This window comes from Thamnophis sirtalis, unplaced genomic scaffold, assembly GCF_051295495.1.
Source record: "Thamnophis sirtalis isolate CommonGarterSnake01/CBP01778 unplaced genomic scaffold, rThaSir2_p1.2 scaffold_9, whole genome shotgun sequence".
NCBI lineage: Eukaryota > Metazoa > Chordata > Lepidosauria > Squamata > Natricidae > Thamnophis > Thamnophis sirtalis.
The window spans coordinates 11229058-11248404 of record NW_028261389.1 but is presented as its reverse complement, the minus strand read 5'-3'; the positions used below and the strand labels follow the sequence as shown (position 1 = coordinate 11248404).

At 41.0% G+C, this 19347-nt stretch overlaps 1 protein-coding gene across 1 annotated transcript in view; it reads left to right on the top strand.

The window, feature by feature from the left end:
* LOC106542178 (pleckstrin homology domain-containing family A member 5) overlaps positions 1 to 19347 on the top strand; it is a 219322-nt gene that overhangs the window by 105981 nt on the left and 93994 nt on the right. Inside the window, exons 4-5 of the mRNA XM_087722532.1 lie at positions 11202 to 11285; positions 12555 to 12675. Coding sequence (XP_087578658.1) covers positions 11202 to 11285; positions 12555 to 12675 — 205 coding nt within the window. The remainder of the gene's footprint in view (positions 1 to 11201; positions 11286 to 12554; positions 12676 to 19347) is intronic.

Sequence of the window (19347 nt, the reverse complement as noted above, 5' to 3'; positions counted from 1 at the left end):
AGTTAGAGGATAATAACTGAAAGTGCTTAGCTCTCATCAGCAGCCATACCTTTACTGGGATTTGAACCTGGGCTGTTTTTACATGTTAGGCAGTTGTATTAGCCACTAAGCCACAAGCTTTCCTCCCTTATCAGCTGAACCAAGGAAACAAGTAAGTGTTATGTCAAGCCACCTGGGAAGCAGTATGCTCCCTCCCATATTTGGACATACCAAGTGATTTGACATAACACACACACACACATACACACACACACACACACACATCTTTTGTGAATAAAATAATATAGATTTTCACTTAAGCTGAGAATATGCGACCAGTGATTAACATTTTGTTATTGATATAAGATGGATTATGGGATGGAAAGATGATTAGGGGACTGGAGACTAAACATATGAAGAATGGTTGCAGGAACTGGATATGTCTAGTTTAATGAAAAGAAGGACTAGGGGAGACATGACAGCAGGGTTCCAATATCTCAGGTGTTGCCACACAGAGGAGGGATTCAAGCTATTCTCCAAAGCACCTGAGGGCAGAACAAGAAGCAATGGATGGAAACTAATCAAGGAGAGAAGCAACTTAGAACTGAGGAGAAATTTGCTGACAGTTAGAACAATTAATCAGTGGAACAGCTTGCTTCCAGAAGTTGTGAATGCCCCAACACTGGAAGTCTTTAAGAAGATGTTGGATAACCATTTGTCTGAAACGGTATAGGGTTTCCTGCCTATGCAGGGGGTTGGACTAAAAGATCTCCAAGGTCCCTTCCAACTCTGCTATTGTATTGTATTGTATTGTATTCATTCGTTTTAATATTAATATTTTCAAGTAATATACAAACTTGAAGGGGTACAGTGGCTCAGTGGTTAGAGATGCTGAGCTTGTCAGCTGACAGCCCAAGTTTGAGACCCAATCACTGTGCAACAGGGTGAGCTCCCGTTACTTGCCCCAGCTCCTGCTCACCTAGCAGTTTGAAAGCATGCAAATGGGAGTAGATAAATAGGTACCACTTTGGTGGAAAGGTAACACAGTTCTGTGTGCCTCAGCCTATATTCACACTGCCTTTGGATAACACTGTGTTGTCTTTGGATAACACTGCATCCCTCAGGTAAGAAAGGAGATAAGCACTGCCTCCTAGAATCAGACACAACTGGACCTTTAATTTGCAAAACTGTTATTTCTATCAAACATCTATTAAAGAGACATAACAATGCATTTCATTTCCATTTATGGAACTTGGAAAGTTAGACTGCTTTTATTTCACTGATTGATTGCATTACATTGTCTGTAATATATTTTATCTTTTCGGTGCTACTTGGGCTGTGAGAGCGACAGTGATAATTCTGAAATCACGTCTTTCCCAGGTGTAAAAATAGGAAAGGAACTAACATTAGTTTTAACTAATAAAATATATAATTATTGTCATATAATTTGTGAACTCTTTGTGAGAAAACACACCCATAATATGGCCCACACAGGGGTTTTTTCCCATGACTTTTCCAAATTTCTGAAGAGATTTTATTGTGTGTGTCCCCTTCCCCCCCCAAAAATGTGCAGCTGTCCTTACATTTTGATGGAAGTCGGTAGAAAAATAGCTTAAAAACGGAGAAATTATATTTTTCTGTGTGCGTTTGGAATTATTATTTTAAGCATTGCTTAAAAATTCTGAAATCAACCTGTGGTTTATGGAGATAGTTTATGTCCCTCCTGTTGTCATTTAAATTAGGGTCGCTGACACTTTTATTCCTTGTGCTCTACCCAGGGCAAAGGAATTACTTCATATTCTTTCAGTGAAATGATTTGTATAAGCCATGTATTCCCTCTCACAAGGTTACATCAATTATCATCCCATTGTGTCTGCTGAAATATGACCATGTGTATGCCAGCCAAAGAAAGAGCGGGGAGGAATGTTAGGCGTATAAATGGAAATGTTTCTAATCCACTAACTAGCAGAAATTATAAACCGTAATAAAAACTAGTAATGCTGTTGCTTTGTTTACTACTGTGTTTCCCCGAAAATAAGACAGGGTCATATTTTCTTTGGAAACCCACCCACCCCCGAAATAAGCACTTGGCCTTATTTTCAATGAGGTCTTATTATTTTTGAGGTGCAGGAGGAGGTGAACATGGTCACCTCATGGCTCCTGCTGTGTTGCAATATTTTGGGGGGAGGGCTTATTTTAGCGCATGCGCTCAAATTATCCAGGAAGGTCTTATTTTCATGGAAAGGGAGTAGCAGATGAGAATACTAAGAATTGTGGAAGGCCAAATGGATCACTAGAATGTTTGCTACCGTGTGCTCTTCTGCTAAATGCCGATTGTAAAACCCATGATAATTTGAAATAATTTGTGCCTCCAGTGAGCACTCAGGGTTGATTTGTTTGATAGTCCATGAATTTTTTGGCTATCTACCGTATTCTTCACAGTCTTCTTCAACACCAAAGTTCCAAAGCATAAATTATCTTCTCATCACGCATCTTCAAAGTCCAACCTTCGCTTCCATAGAATGTCATAGAGAAAAATCATTCTCTACAGGATTCTGGCCTTTGCAGATACTGTAGAGACACATCTCAATTTCTGAATATCTTTTCCGAGGTCTTGATTGCTACTCTTACTGGGTGTTAGTTTGTAGTGTATTTCTTGACTGGTTTTTCTGGTTGATCCTAAAAGGCAGAAGCTATCCACCACTTTAATGCTTTCATTTTCAATTATAAGACTGGTTGTTATTCCTATTCTCATGAACATGATCTTCATTATATTTAATCTTAGTCACATTGTTTTCACTGTGTCTCATGACTTTCATTAATACAGATTGCAGATTATTTGCATCTTCCACTTTCATAACAATGTGATTTTCATAGAGCAGGTTTTGTATGTTTCTTCCTGCGTTTTGAAAGCCAGAATCATCATTTTCCAGTTCTGCTTCCATCAATGTACATTCAGAATATACATTGAATAAATGCTATTTTTGCTGACCAAGCTATTTCACCGTCTGTGCTTCCTGACTTGTGTATAAGCCTACTATATTTTACTTGTTTGGGCATGGTATGTTATGTGAACATGGCAGTTGCATTTTAATAACCTCTTTAGAGTGTTTAGTACATCATGGGAACTTAGCCTAAATGTTGCAGAAAGTATTTGTCTTCCTTACTTTGAAAATATTTTGATGGATTAAAAAGGACCGAAAAGCACAATCTTCCATAGTATCCTCAGAAACTGTAATGTTTCTTTCAGAACACCGTATGTTGAGATTCCTTAAGAGACACGCAATAGTAGTTTTTGACATGTACATTTTAAAAAGATTCCCCTTCTTCAAATACTACCTTATGCATTGGTATTGATGTTGATAGACCTCTCTCGTTCTCCTTTACTCCTGCTGAACATATTGTTCGATATTTAAAATATAGTCACGAGAATATCGTGCAAGTTGGCCAAGAGGTTTAACTATGCAACTAGCTGGGAATTCTTAAAACATGCCTGACGTATTGAGACTGTCCTAAATCTATGTGCTTCCATAATCACTTCCATAATCTTAATGATCTCTAAAGTCACTTCCATAATCTTAATGATCTCTAAAGTCACTTCCATAATCTTAATGATCTCTAAAGATTCAGTACTTTAGTGCATCCTCTGGACATAAATCAAAAGGAACCAGTAAGTTTATGTGTGTGTGTGCGTGTGTGTGCATGTGCGCGTGCGTGCGCGCATGCACGCACACACACACACACACACACACACACACACACACACACACACTGTAGCTATACCACTGGTGGGATTCAATTCTTTTTTACTACCGGTTCTGTGGGTGTGGCTTTGTGGGTGTGGTGTGGCTTGGTTGGCGTGACAGGGGAAGGATACTGCAAAATCCCCATTTCCTCCCGATCAGCTGGGACTCGGGAGGCAAAGAATAGATGGGGATGGGGCCAGTCATTAGTTCTCCGAACTACTTAAAATTTCCACTACCGATTCTCCAGAACCGATCAGAACCTGCTGAATACCACCTCTGAGCTATACCCAAGTGTTGAAAATTGATTGAGGGTAGCAAATTTTATACGTTGTATTACTCCTGAGCTACAGAGTAATGCTGCAAATGTTGAGAGAGCTCAAAATCTGAAATGTTCTTTAACTTACATCTTTTTGTAAGTTATTAACCATTGTGGAATATATGTCTCCATATGGTCCTTGTGTCTCATTTTTTTGTTTTCTCTTTTAAAGACATTGTTTTTCTCTTCAGCTTTCTTAGCTGTCTAAATGAAAGCTTACTATTTCTGCGCTGAAACCTGATAATAGAAGATTTTCATAAGCCACAGGTGGGGGATGCTGCCTTCCATCTGGTTACTATTATGTTGTTATGTGCTTTCCGATTAGAATCTTGAGTAAAAGTTGCAGCTTCATATCTATTGTGGATAAACAGATGTAGCAAACTCATTTGGTGCAATACTAATAGTTTTACTAAATCACTATCTTTTTACGTGGTACTCAGCACCTTTATCCTTGCCTTTGCTGAGTCCAAATTGAGGGTTTTGAATATTCACAGTGAATGTAGTGTATAGTTTTCTGGTCTGAGAACTTGGATTTCTATGTCAAAAAACGATTTAGGAATTCCTAGGCAGGCTAAATCCATTTTATAATTTGCCTGCAGTATACTGTTGTTAAGCTACCTTAAACCTTGTCTTTCAGAGTTTTAAATTTACTGGGAAATCTCTCAACAGACCTGTCCCTTGAGTAAATAACCCAACCTAAATCAGTGGTGAATTACTACCTCCATTGATGAAATGTCTTATCCAGATCTTATCTAGAGTGTGCATCAAGCTGTGGGAGCAGGAAAGATTGTTAATGCGGATTTCAAATCCTGATGCTTAAAGCTAAAATCACTACCTGTGTGTGAGAATTCAATGACTTTGAAGTTTGTCGTAATGCTCTTTTATTGCCCAAGAAATATTCTGATTATGGAGCCTGATAGTCATCTGTGTTTCAGAAAAGCTTTTTCCATTTTCCTTTTTCAAACAGATGTAATTGAGAAAAAGTTCACATCTTCAGATAATATGAACAATCCTGAAGTGACATTTCAGGGGGAATATTAAGCTTGTACAGCTGCAGATTTCATATAGATATAAATATGCTTATTACATTTTCCCAGAGTATTTTAGTAATTTTCTCAATACATCATGTATCATTGATGTTCATGAATCTCTCTGCAAAGAAGAATTAGTGCAGAGAACAAAAATAGCGAAGAAATATTCCCTACACACACACACACACACACACACACACACACACACCACTCTTTTTCAAAACATTTGTAAATGTAAGAAATGTACATTTGCCCATTTCCTAATATATCTGTAAATACAGTGAAATCAGTGTTTTCATTTTGGCTGAATGATCCTCGACTTACAACAAGTTCATTTACTGACCATTCAAAGTTACAATGGCACTGAAAAAAAATGACATTTCTAATCTGAGACTACTTAAGGGCAGTGCAGACTATATACATGCAGTCCTTGATTTACGGTCAAAATTGGGGCCAGAAATTCTATTGCTAAGTAAAGCAGTTGTTAAGTAAGAAGCCACAGCCAATTTTACAACCTTCCTTTCCCACAATTGTTAGGCGAATCACTGCAGTTAAGTGAATAATACGCTGTTATTAGGCAAATCCAGGTTCTCTCCTTGATTTTGTTAATTAGGAGACATCTTGGAAAATCACACATAACCCCAGGACTCTGCAATAGCAATAGCAATTGCACTTAGACTTATATACCGCTTCATAGGGCTTTCAGCCCTCTCTAAGCGGTTTACAGAGTCAGCATATCGCCCCCAACAATCTGGGTCCTCATTTTACCCACCTGGGAAGGATGGAAGGCTGAGTCAACCTTGAGCCGGTGAGATTTGATCTGCCGAACTGCAACTAACAGTCAGCTGAAGTAGCCTGCAGTACTGCACTCTAACCACTGCGCCACCTCGGCTCTTATCATAAATACATGCAGGTTATCAAGAGTGTGAATTTTAATCACCTGACTGTGGGGATGCTAAGGCAGACCTAAGTGCAAGGATCAGTGGTAGGTCATTTTTCTCAGTGCCATTGTAGCTTCGAACAATTGCTAAATAAATGGTCATAAGTTCTGAGAATACCTATTAGGACAAGGGTGTCAAACAATTGATTGTGTTTGAGCTTGGGGGGGCCTGGGGGGGCGTGGCCAGCTCAACATCACTTGTGTCAGGGGCGCCTGAGGTGGCTCGAGCACTCCGCCAGGGAAAACAGGCGCCCTAGCTTCGTTTTTAGCTGCAGTGGCCTCTTGCAACCCTCTGCCAGCGAAAATGGACCTTGCAAGTGGGGCCCACAGCCCTCGCAAGCTCCGTTATCAGCTGCGATACCCTCCTGCAACCCTCTGCCATCGAAAATGGACCTTGGGAGGACTACACAAAGCCCTCGCGAGGTCCATTTTCGCCGACAGAAACGCTGCTAGGCGGTCCTTCGCTGTTTCCAAGGTGACCCTGCAGGGCCAGATCTAAGCACCTCGTGGCTGGATCTGGTCCCCGGGCCTTGATTTTGACACCCTTACATTAGGAGATGAAGCAGGTGGAAAGATGAAGAATAAGGGGGGGTGGGTCAAAAGAGCTTCCCAGAAAAGCCCCATCCTAACATTCTTACTCATAAATGAAGGTCAAGGAATATGGGGCCAGGTTCTAAAACTGTGTTCCCTAACACCCTGTCCATTGCAATAAAACCTTTATACTTGGAATTTGTGAGAACCTTGCTTTCTACATTATGAACTTGCGTAAGAAGCTTGACAGGAATATAGCACAACCAGTTCTGAATCTCTGCGTGTGAATTGGATAGCCATATATATATGTAATATATTTATATAATAAATACATAAACATATTCACCTGCCCAAACCAGCCCAGAACATTCCATCAGAGATGGCACAGTGTCTGGGCATGTAAATCCAAGAACTGGCTGGCTGTTCCAGCAGGCTGGGGGGAGCTGAAAAGCATCTACCTCCACAGAAATTGTGAATGTTGGTTTTGTTTTTAATATGTTGTCTTTGTCTCATTCCCCCCTTTCCCTTGTCTTTTGTGAGCCGCCCGGAGTCCTCCGGGAGTGGGCGGCATACAAGACAAATAAATAAATAAACAAACAAACAAACAAACTTGGGTTTATGTTGTTTTGCCAAACAGACACCAACTTGATAGCTATCTGTGTAGATGTAGATATGCTGGTCTGTGACCTTAATAAAGATTTGATTTGATGTACCGTGTTTCCCCCAAAATAAGACAGGGTCTTATTTTTTTTAACCCCCAAAATAAGCTCTTGGCCTTATTTTCTGGGAGGGTTTATTATTTTTGAGGTGCAGGAGGTGGCGAGTGTGGTCACCTCATGGCTGCTCCTGCGTTGCAATATTTTCAGGGAGGGCTTATTTTAGCGCATGTGCTCAAAAGCCCAATTGGCCTTATTATCCGGGGAGGTCTTATTTTCAGGGAAACAGGGTAGCTACAGAAATGTTGGGTTCCAACCTCTTGTGTAAAATGCAATATTGAGTCCTCGGTTTCCTAACTAAAAAAAAAAAATGCTGTTAAGAAGATTTAAGATGCAAGCTGTCGGTTGATTTCTGGTGCTGGTATATCTCAGCCAGCTGTGCCCACTTCTGAAGCCTTCGCTGATGGAGAGAGCTACTTACATATTGATTTGAGGAAGAATGGCCCTGCATGGCAATGAAGGTTTCTGGATTTCTGGATCGTAGACTTTTTTAGGCTGGCTGCTGCCAAATACCATTACATTGACATTAAAAAATAAAAATAGAATAAAACATACCTCTGCTTTCATCTGTCTCCGGGGCTTTTTAATTCTGCATGATGAAGATAACACGAGTTTGTTAAAGCAAATCTATTTTGCTCCGAGAAGAAACACCAAGTAGGTTACGTACTGACAGCTTTCACATAATTAAAAGGATATAAAGAAACAAGAGAATAAAATGTTTACTACCCAAAGGAGGGCAATTAATGCCGGTTTTAAATTCCAGACAGGTAGATTTAATTAACCTGCAAGAAAACCTTCAGGAATTCTAGGCTGTGGAAAAGATGAGATGATCAGGTTGCTATACAGCCGTCAAACAAAGAATTTGCCCAGCAGAGCATTTCAAGTATTATTTTTCCTGGGAAGCTTCAGGGAAATCTTTAACATTAATGCCATCTAAGAGATAGAGTTGCAGAGTTGACATAACATAAATGCATTCAAACTAAATGAGGAGTGGTAATTGCTAATCAGTGAAACAATAGCCTCAATAGTTGTTTAGTCTCCCCCCCCCCCTCTCCATTCATTAGAGGCACCAATTAAGCTTTCGAGGGTCCAGAACCCAAGTATCTTAATACTGGTTTCCCTAATACTCAAAATAGGTCTGATTTCACGTGCAAATCTTTAATGTTTATCTCCAAGTCTTGGATGTGGACTAAACCCTAAGTATACCCATCCATATGCGTGCTTACTGTTACAACATACTCTCCGATTAGTTATGGGCAATTAGTAATTGCTTTCTGCAAGTTGGCAAAGTACAGGTTGCTTTCTCGGATGGGCAGCGTTGTGTACAGCTTTTAGGCAATCACTGTTTCACCCGTTTGGCTAGGGTGACATTTATCCCACTATGCAAAAGCTTTGCAAGTTCACAATAGACCTTGGAAGATGGCTGCATTATGAAATCAACTCCGGCAGCTTGCAGTAAACAATAAAAAATAAAACACAGGGGGAAGATCTTGCGGTGGAGAACTTAGTTATTATTTATACTTCTGCTACTCATAAGGATGGAAGATACAAGACAAAGTTTAATTTTTTATTAAACTATATATAGTTTAATAAAATATATAATATGTGAGTGTGTGTGTGTGTACACATACACACACACACACACACACAGAGAGAGAGAGAGAGAGAGGTGGGATTCCAAATCTTTTCCTACGAGTTCTATGAGAGTGTGCTACGCGTCCATGCGCAGCACTCAAAGACCACCCTCGGTGTCAGCACTGGTGAGCTGAGCTGTTGTTTAGCTCAGCTGAGGCGCAACAATCCGCTCTGCCGCGTGAATCCGCTGAGCTAAAAAACAAGGGAATATAGGACAGGCAACGGCAGGGGCGGGAGGGCGGGGCCAACCAGAGGCGGTATTTGCCGGTTCTCTGAACTACTCAATATTTCTGCTATTGGTCCAAACCGGCTGAAAACCACCTCTGGATAGAAGGAAGGAAGGAAGGAAGGAAGGAAGGAAGGAAGGAAGGAAGGAAGGAAGGAAGGAGAGAGCGGGCAGAGAGATTGATTTTATTTTAGTTTACTTGGATGTATCTTCTATGCGCCTCGTTCTCTCAATCTTAAAATATGCCTGGATATGTTTGAATATGCTTTTTATTTTGTTTTGTTTCAAGTGTTGTCAGATGCTAATGTTCCCTATATAGGAATTTCACCACCAGTTATCACTATCGTTTTGGCAGAATATTCTGTATATTGAAGGTTGTTGCATCACTGAAGCTTTGCCTTTTCATGTCCTCCCCTCCCCCCTGTTTGCAAACTTTGGGAAGTTTTAAATAAGCATAACAGCAGGCATAAGGAGAGTGGGATTAAATACAGTGTTTACTACAAGGCATTTGGCCCTTACCAGAAGAACTAAATGTTATAAAAAGTAGTTAAATGATAAACAATTAATTGGTGATTTACAGAATTTTTTTTGATAAGAGAAGGAAACCTTACATGGACTTTTTGATGAAAGAATTAAGATACAATAAATGATGGGTTTGAGGATTTAAAAAGATGTAGATAAAATGAGGAGCCCTCCCACAGGCTCCGGGGGCTTTCCTGAACCCTAAGGAGGGCAAAAAATGGCCTCCTCCGGAAGGCTGGTGAAGGCCAATTTTGTCCTCCCCATGCTTTAGGAAAACCTCCGGAGCCTGGGGGGAGCATGCGTGCATGCACAGGTGGGGGGGCGCTTGTGCAGGTAGGTGCGCGATAGCGCGCACAAACACACAATTTTGGCACACCTTTAGAAAAAGAAAACTGAGAATTCATTTGAGACTCCTACGTTCTCATAATAACTACAGTAGATCTTTGGATCTTTCCCCAGTATACATGGGCTATATCTTATCAATTTTTTCTCCTTTGTCTTCTGAAGATTATATGCACGCATAAGTTGATTATCTTCTGCCGTTCGTGACATGACATAGTTCAAAAAGAATCTGAGAAACTTTAGAAAAATAATCATTCAACAGCATAATTGCAATAACCCCTCTGCCCAAGGAGCAGCCAAAAAGAAGAAGGAGAAGGGATAGACACATATTTCCAAAACAAGAGAGTCAACTAACTTAACTTTGGGAGGGAAAGCTGTCAAAAGGAGGAGAACTGCTAACGTCTATTCCTTATGTCTGTGGAGATTCCGCAGTCATCCAGGTCATAACTGTCCCAAAGGGACTTCTTTCAAAAGGCTGTTTTTGTTTTTGTTTTCCCCTTGGGGGAAAAGAAGAAGATATTTTGCTTTTCATCCAAGAACCTTCATCAGTTGTGATGGCGGTTGGGAGGAAGGATAGGTACTGACAGTTGAGACTGGATGATAGGAGGATGGACCCTATCCTTCTATCCCACACCATCCAGTCTCAATGACAATTCCTAACCTTCCATCTCCCGCTATCAGTACCCAATGAAGCTTCTTGGACAAGAAGCGAAATCTTTTCTTCTTCCTCAGGGGAAAAAGAGCCCTGTTGCTTTTCGAAGAAAGCACCTTTGAGACAGTCTGATCTGTATCAACATGCAATGGGGAATTAAGCTGTCTTGAAGAATAGGAGACAAACCGGAATATAAACAGAATGAGAGCCAAGAGGAGTCAAAAGAAAAATAGGAAGGAAATCGCTTCCATCTCTGTTTTCACAGACTATAAAAATATTTTTACATTAAACGTAATCTAAATTTATATCATGGTTTTCTTTTTTTTTTCCCTATTGTCTACAGCAGTGTTTCTCAACCTTGGCAACTTGAAGATGTCCGGAGTTGAAGTCCGGACATCTTCAAGTTGCCAAGGTTGAGAAACACTGGTCTACAGTTTTTTTTCCGATCATCAAATCCGTATGTCATTTCATTTTTTTCTGTTCCATGCAAAAAGTTGGGTTTTCCAATTAGCTGCAAAATTAATCAATACATACTTAAATAATTCCTGTATTTCTTCCTCCACAGTCACAATGAACGAAAAGTGACCTGCAAGCATCCAGTCACAGGACAGCCCTCACAGGACAATTGCATATTTGTCGTGAATGAACAGTAAGTACGTGTTTACAAAAAGGTGTAAAAAATATTATATGTTCTTATATTCTGAATATTTATTTATATACCGTAATTGTTAATGTATAGTTGTTATACACTATATTGCCAAAAGGATTCGCTCACCCATCCAAATAATCAGAATCAGGTGTTCCAATCACACCCATGGCCATAGGTGTATAAAATCAAGTACCTAGGCATGCTGACTGTTTTGACAAACATTGGTGAAAGAATGGGTCGCTCTCGGGAGCTCAGTGAATCCCAGCGTGGAACTGTGATAGGATGCCACCTGTGCAACAAATCCAGTCATGAAATTCCCTCGTTCCTAAATATTCCACAGTCAACTGTCAGCTGTATTATAAAAACGTGGAAGTGTTTGGGAACGACAGCAACTCACCCACGAAGCGGTAGGCCACGTAAACTCGCCCAACATCAGTGTGTCACAAATGCGCTTCTGGAAGAATGGTGAAAAATCCCCATAAACACACTCCTGAACCTTGTGGACAGCCTTCCCAGAAGAGTTGAAGCTGTTATAGCTGCAAAGGGTGGACCGACGTCATATTGAACCCTATGGATTAGGAATGGGATGTCACTTACAGTAAGTTCATATGCGAGTAAGTTCATATGCGAGTAAAGGCAGGTGAGAGAATACTTTTGGCAATATAGTGTATATCAATGATGACGAACCTTTTCGGCACTGAGTCTCGAAACCGGAATGCATGGGGGCGCACATATGCGTGCATGCCAGAACACAAGAAATCCAAAGACCAGTATACACACTGGCCACCTGGCCTTCAGGTCTCCTAAGACAAGAAGAAAGTTAACCAATAATGTGGGGAAAAAAATGCCAAAACCAATGGGGCCCATTCAGTCGTAGCCTGGGAGACCACTCAAAAGTTCAACAATTTACTGCAGTGGTTAATCATTCAGCTAATATGAGCTTGTGATTCATAAAATTGGGCACATCAAATGGACTCATTTTCAGCAGCCCTTTTATTTCCTTTTTAGCACTATAGGCCTGAGAAGTTTTCAGGTATGGGATTTACTAAAATGGGAGATACTTTGCGTTACCTGTTGAGAATCTACTCTAGGATGCTCCAGAGAGACATGTTTTACATAGTCATTATTGTTTTGCACCAACATTTGCTGGGAATCTGGACAGGTAACACATTCAGACTCTTATTAAAAACAATTAAGGGTATGTTTTTTTTCTTCTTCTAGTCTTGAATACCCAGCAGGTTCCTATGTAATTGAATATTCTGTTTTCAGGACTGCAGCAGCTATGACTTCAGAAGAAAAGAAAGAACGACCATTAAACATGGTGTCTGAAGCTGCACACTATAATTTGACATCAGATTACACAGCACATCCGATGAGTCCTCTGGGCAGAGTAAGTTATTGTATTCGGTATACATTATTCATTAGTACAAAATTATTGAGCTAGTAAGCCTAACGTGGTGCGGAGGCACAATTATTGTGGAGGTTGTAAGACAATCGATCTTCGTTTGGAAGTTAAAAAAAATTAAACAGCTTCTTTTAGATCCACGGGTCCGTTTATTGGGTTTTTTTCAAATAAATTGTTGCATTTTTCTGTGAGAAAAAAATTCTCTCAAGTAAAGGGCTGATCAAAATTAAATTGCATTGTACAGTCTACACCAGTGTTTCTCAACCTTGGTGACTTTAAGTCCTATGGACTTCAACTCCCAGAATTCCCCAGCCAGCATAGCTGGCTGGGGAATTCTGGGAGTTGAAGTCCACAGGACTTAAAGTCATCAAGGTTGAGAAACATTGGTCTACACAATATATATAAAACCCATCATGAATAATAATATTGTATTACACTTGCTGGTTTTTTAATTATAAATAACTTCATTATTAAAAGCCAATAAACAAATATTAGGACTGCGGAGCAGTTCACTTCTGGGAATAGATATACTTGGCTCGGTTTAAGCCCCCCCCCCTTTTTTTTTTTTTTTGCTTTCAGATCTAATGCACTGCAGAGCCCTACTAAGTGTGTGGCTAAAATGGATTCTTTTCTTATTTTAAAAAGTCACAGAGAACAGATAATCCTTTAATGGTTTTCTAATAAGCTATAATCATGATCTCAGTTGGTGGCCCATAAGGTACCAGGAGTTCTTACTCAACAGCTTGTGAAAGCAGCCTCAATGCAGCCTACCGCTGAGGCCAAGAGGTTAGGGGAAAAAAGCCCCCCCCCCTATCACTTTCTGAGATAATGAAGAACACCACACAGCAGATTCTGTTAGAACAAATCATGCCATATTTTTGAGTGATTTATCCATATGGTAGAAGATGTCTAAAGAGGTGTTTTTTTTAAATCTGCTAAATTGCTACTCTGAAGTGCAAACTTCATTTTTTTAAAAGAAAAAAAGAAGGAAGGAAGGAAGGAAGGAAAAAGAAAAGGAATAGATTATCCAGTTCCTGTTGGCCTTTCTCACTCATTTGTTATTACTGTTTCATTATATTTTTTTCTATATTCATTTTATTGGATTTCAGTCAAATACTTTGGATGCTGGAAGTGAATGAAAGAGAGGAAAACCGTCACCCTTTCTCTCTTCCATCCTTCTTCTTAAGCTGTAATTTTTACCTGAGACATTAATTGCATTTCTTTCTGAAACCTTACCTTTACAAATTGATAATGCTTTTCTATTAAGTGGGGTCAAAGTAAAAAAAAAAAAAGCAATCCATTTTGCTCCTCTACATGGTCGTGTACATGCACACACACACACATAAACACATGCTCAAACATAACAAGGTGGGTGAACATTTTCACTCTGCCTACTCTCTCTCCTCTGTGGCCCCTAAACAGGGCACAAAACAAACTATAAGCCCTAAACCAAAAAAAAGTTTTGCTTCCCTGTGTTCTACATAATATATACTGTATTTTGCAGAGTATAAGACTCACTTTTTTCCTCAAAAGAGAGGGTGAAAATCTGGGTGTGCCTTATACACTGAATATAACATTTTTGGCCTCCCAAAACCCCACCCCTTTTGCAAAAATGGCCGTGCATAGCCTTTAGGAGGCTTCCAGAGTGCTCCTGGGGGCTGGGGAGGGCAAAAATGAACAAACAATAGGCCGTTTCCCCCCCCCCCCAGCCCCCAGGAGCACTCAATACGTGTCCTAAAGACTATGTATGCCCCCCCTTTATTTTTTTACAAAAAATGGGCCCGTTTTCGTAAAAAATTGGGTGTTTTTTGCTTGTTTTTGCCCCCCACCCAGTCCCGCTCACCAAAGTGATATCCATTAATCTACTTGCCGTCACCCACCTTTGAACTGCTGGGTTGGCAGGAGCTGAAGCATGTGACAGGAGCTCACCCCATCCCGCAGCAGAAGCGGGTCTCAAACATGAACCTGCCAATTGGCAGCCAGTATTCTAACTTCGTGAGCCACCACACACTTCTCATTACAAAAATGAAATAGAAGTAAAATAAAAATAGAAGTAAAACTCATTTTCAAAGAGTCTGGAGACTGCTGTTGTGGCCTTCCAGCGACCAGTGGAACTAGCAGCAGATTCGGACAGTGAGGAGGTTGGGGAGGAAGATGGGCCAGTCCTGGAGTCTGGGGAAGGCTCTGATGAGGGCTCTGTGTCGGAGGCAGAGAGGGGGTGACAGACGTAGGCCAGTTATCAGCTTCCTTCAGAGTCAGACATCAGTGAGGCAGATGGACAGCTGGAGCCTGTTCCCAGTGTGAGCATGTGCAGAGTTGCCAGACGAAGGGAACAGCTAAAGAACAGGGGTCAACTTGGGAGTAAGGCCAGACAATGAATGGCCCGTCCCAGAGGAAATAAAAGAGGAGCAAAAGGGGAGTGGAGTTGGCAGGAGACAATTAGTTTGCTTAATCGGTTAGTGACTCTAAGACTCCTTGCCAAGTTTTGCAGATATCGGCTGGCAGCTCTCCAAGCCAGATAAGGTCTGTGACTGTAAATCCTCCTTTGAAAGACTTTGCCAACTGTGAATGAGCAGAATTCACAGTAAATTAATAAAAGGGTTTTTTTGCCGGAACAAGGAGTTTGCTTCATGCTCTTGGGAAGCCTCAGTCAAAACAATTGCGTGGGAGAATGGGGCTGCTTTTGAGAAGAGTTGTTGGGTGTTGGTAAAACTGGTGTGTCACCCTTGACATGTGTCATAGAATCATCATCACTCTCCTGTGCTGTACTTCTGGATTTTTCTAAGCTACAGACAGAAACAGCATAGTGAAATGTCCAGGCCAAAAAAATAATAAATGGTGGGTAGGTAAGAAATCAGCATTTGGAGAGAAAAGATAAAACTTGGAGACCTTGAACAGAATGTTCTGGCAACACTAACCCTCTCTGCTCTAGCTTGAGGCTTCTCTACTTGTGTCTTGCATAATTCAATTATTTTGAAGAATTAAGAGCGACAAGAAACCAATGTCAATTAGGACTGAGTGCTCCATTAATAGTTCTAGTGTTAAAACAGCCCAGCTCACTATTTAATCCACATTGGATGTTTAAAGAAGCTTAACAGCATCAGCTGCTCTGTGCAAAAGTCTAGTCAGTAACTGAAACAATTAAATGTACTTTTACTGCTATCCCCAATAATGTTTTCTTCACGTTCTGCTGTTGTTTTCCCTTTACTGAATTTCTGAGTATAAGATCCCTGGAGCAAGAATGTGTCTGCTTATAATTTATAAAGTGTACGCTCCATACAGACGGTGTAATTATAAACTAATGACATTAGAGAGTCACTTTCATGGCTGAAAATGTCCACGTGAGAATTATTAATAATTTTATTAAGCACACAAGTTTATTAGTACAAGTGCTTTCCTGTCAGCACATGCATCTTTTCGGGACTATATTTGAAAGGTCCTTGTTGCACTATGATGGCTGGGTGCAAACAAGTAGATACGCTTAAGTCTTATACATATAGTTAGTCCTTGACATACGACCACAATTGAGCCCCAAATTTATGTTGCTAAGCGAGACATTTTTTCAGTGAGTTTTGCCCCATCTTACAACTTTCATTGCCACTTTTGTTATGTGAATCACTGCAGTTGTTAAATTAGTAACACGGTTGTTAAGTGAACCTGGCATCCCCGTTGACTTCGTAGAAAGGACGCAAAAGGGGATCACATGACACTGCAACCGTCATAAATATGAGTCAGTTGCCAAGCATCCAAATTTTGATCAAGTATGCAAGATGGTCATAAGTCACATTTTTTCAGTGCTGTTGTAACTTCAAACGGTCACTAAATGAACTGTTGTAAGTCAAGAACTACCTGTACACGCCTGGAAAGAGTAAGTTTGCATGGTTACTCATTTTTATGTACATTGTATACAGGGGTGGATTGCTGCCGGCATTACTGCTGGTTCGGTGCGTGTAGAATTCTGTACATCATATCATTCCACCTACTTCAGCCTTTTCCCCATGAAAAATGCCCCTGGTTTTCAAAAGATTGCCCACTGTGAGGAAAAATAAGAGTGCTAGATAGGAACAGGATTGAAAGGCAGAGCTAAATAGACAGAGAAAGGCAATGGGAAACTGGGCTAGTAAAAATAGTGGCAGAATGGTGATATTTTGTCTTTCACAAAAGGCTCTCAGGTTTCCAAATAGCATCCAAAAGTAAATCAGAGTCCAAGGCAAAGTATTGCTCAAAGTTCCAATTTATTAAGAGAGCCATGTTGGCACATCTGGAAAAACCCGAATCTGAAAGCTTCCCAGTTTTCCCCACCTAGTTGAAAGTTCAAGATCTTGCCCGCACACCCACAAGTCCATCCCATGGTCCAATCTCTCACTGCCATGCTGGCAGTTCCACCCATCCAGTTCTGGTCAGGTACAGAGGTGCAGAGACAAAGGGTGACCTTGGCTTTCTAGAAAGAATATTGTTATGGCTACATAGCATCTAACTCCATATAATCCCCCCTCCTATTTTCCCGCAATAGAATAATAGAATAATAGAAAGTCTGGCAGGCCAAAGATCCAAAAGGAATCTGGCTGCAGGCCTGACAAATGCTAGATGAGGGTCTAAGTTGAGGCAGTGAAGATAACGTTCTTCTGATATCTGGGAAGCATCGCGATCTGAGCTTCTAATGCTCAGCCTGGTCTTCTGATGCTTGACAATAAGTTCTGGCTAGCTTTCTACTCCTCCTTTCTGTGGGAAAACAGCTGCATTTTTAATCTTTGTGGTCATGCACATTCTCCGTTACTCATGAACAAAAGCGACAACATTCGTTTTGCTGTTTGTCTCATGACGAGAGGATAGTGCCACCACAACAGCATACCATCAAGTAGACTAAGCATAAATGCGTAGCTTACAACTGAAGTGTAACCAAATGGGAATCATTTTCATTAGTTCATCAGGATTTAAATCTCATCATGTTGAGGCAATATGGCAACAATTGTAATTAAAGAAAGAATAGAATGGAGAGAGAATGTTACAGTGGATGCCTTACAATGCTAGTTGTATTAAGTTTCCTTTGGTTTTAATCAGAACGTTTTTTGAAGGTGGTATCCAGAGCAGTTATTCTGCTCATTATAGAATAATTGGGCTCACATGAAGTACAGCAAAATTAGGAAAGGTAACTTTGAAATCTGAAAAATACTAGAACAGTCTTGAATCTGGGTTGTAAAGATCCTCATGTTACAACCCACTGACATAAGGAAAGTATTCAGATTTGGAAATCAGTCTTGGTTTACCAGTTTTTGTCCTGAAATTCTCTCTTCATTTCATTTCATTTCATTTCATTTATTGAATTTCTATGCTGCCCAATCCCGAGGGACTCTGGGCGGCTTACAGAAATGAAAAAATTAAAAATAATTTTTAAAAACAATGGGACACAACAAAGTTAAAAAAGGAACACAACAAACACCCAATTGAAAGGGGGCTGGACCTCAATCAAGGGGTCAACAGCCCCAGGCCTGCCGGAAAAGCCAGGTTTTAATGGCTTTGTGAAAGGCCATGAGAGTGGGCAGGGCCCGGATCTCTGGGGGCAGCTCATTCCATAGGGCCGGAGACGGAACAGAGAAGGCCCTACTCCTAGGCGTTGCCAGCCGGCATTGTCCCGCTGAAGGCACCTGGAGAAGGTCCATCCTGTGCGATCTTATTGGTCTAAGGGAGGTATGTGGCAGAAGACGGTCTCGCAGGTATCCGGGTCCTCTTATTGAACCATATCGTTCGACCGTATCTCAACCCTGAGTTAGCTGCTCAATATTGTGTGATACTTTTCACTTTACCATCGGCTGAATTATTTTATTTGGTTGCTTATTTCCATTTAATTTAAGCACCTTTTGAATCCAAACCAACTGATTATGGTTCCTCTGTATCAGAGGGGGCAAACTCAAGGCCTGGGGGGGCAAGATGTGGCCCATGGAGTGCTTAGATCTGGTCCGCTGGGCCGCCCTGGAAAAAGCTAAGGACCAGTCTGTGGTGCCTCTGCCAGTGCCAGTGGAGCTCACAAGGGCTGTGCACGGCTCTCCCAAGCTCCATTTTTGCGGGCAAAGGGTTGCAGGAGGCCGTCACAGCTGAAAATGGAGCTCAGGAGCCCGTTTTTGCTGGCAGAGTGCTTGGTCCACCACAGGCATCCCCCCAACACGGGCGACGTCATGCTGGCCACAACCACCCTGGCCCCCCAACGTCAAACACAACCCTGATGCAGCCCTCAATGAAATAGAGTTTGACACCCCTGCTCTATATGTGCAATCTGTGTGAATGCATTAAATCCTTAATCGGCAGGAGGACTTTTATGGAAACCGTTTCTTCAAGTAGGTTGAAGGAAAATTAATTATTTTCTGATTAGAGTGGGGAAAGAAGCATTTCAGTAATTGTATAGATTGGTGGGACCTGATCTCCATTTGCTCCTGTTAGCCTAGCTTAGAAAGGATTTGTGTTGTGGCATAAAATTCCCCACCCCCACCCTTCTTCCTCTATGATTGTGGGTGAGAAAGGGCTGGGTTTAGTTTCTTGCAGTTCTTCAGAAACTCCACAAAAGAAGAACTTGGTTGATCTGTACTGTCATGCGAAAGAAACAAGAACGGCTACAGAAAAGTGTTTGATGTTTAAGTTCCCTTCCCCTCTCGAATCGTGTGG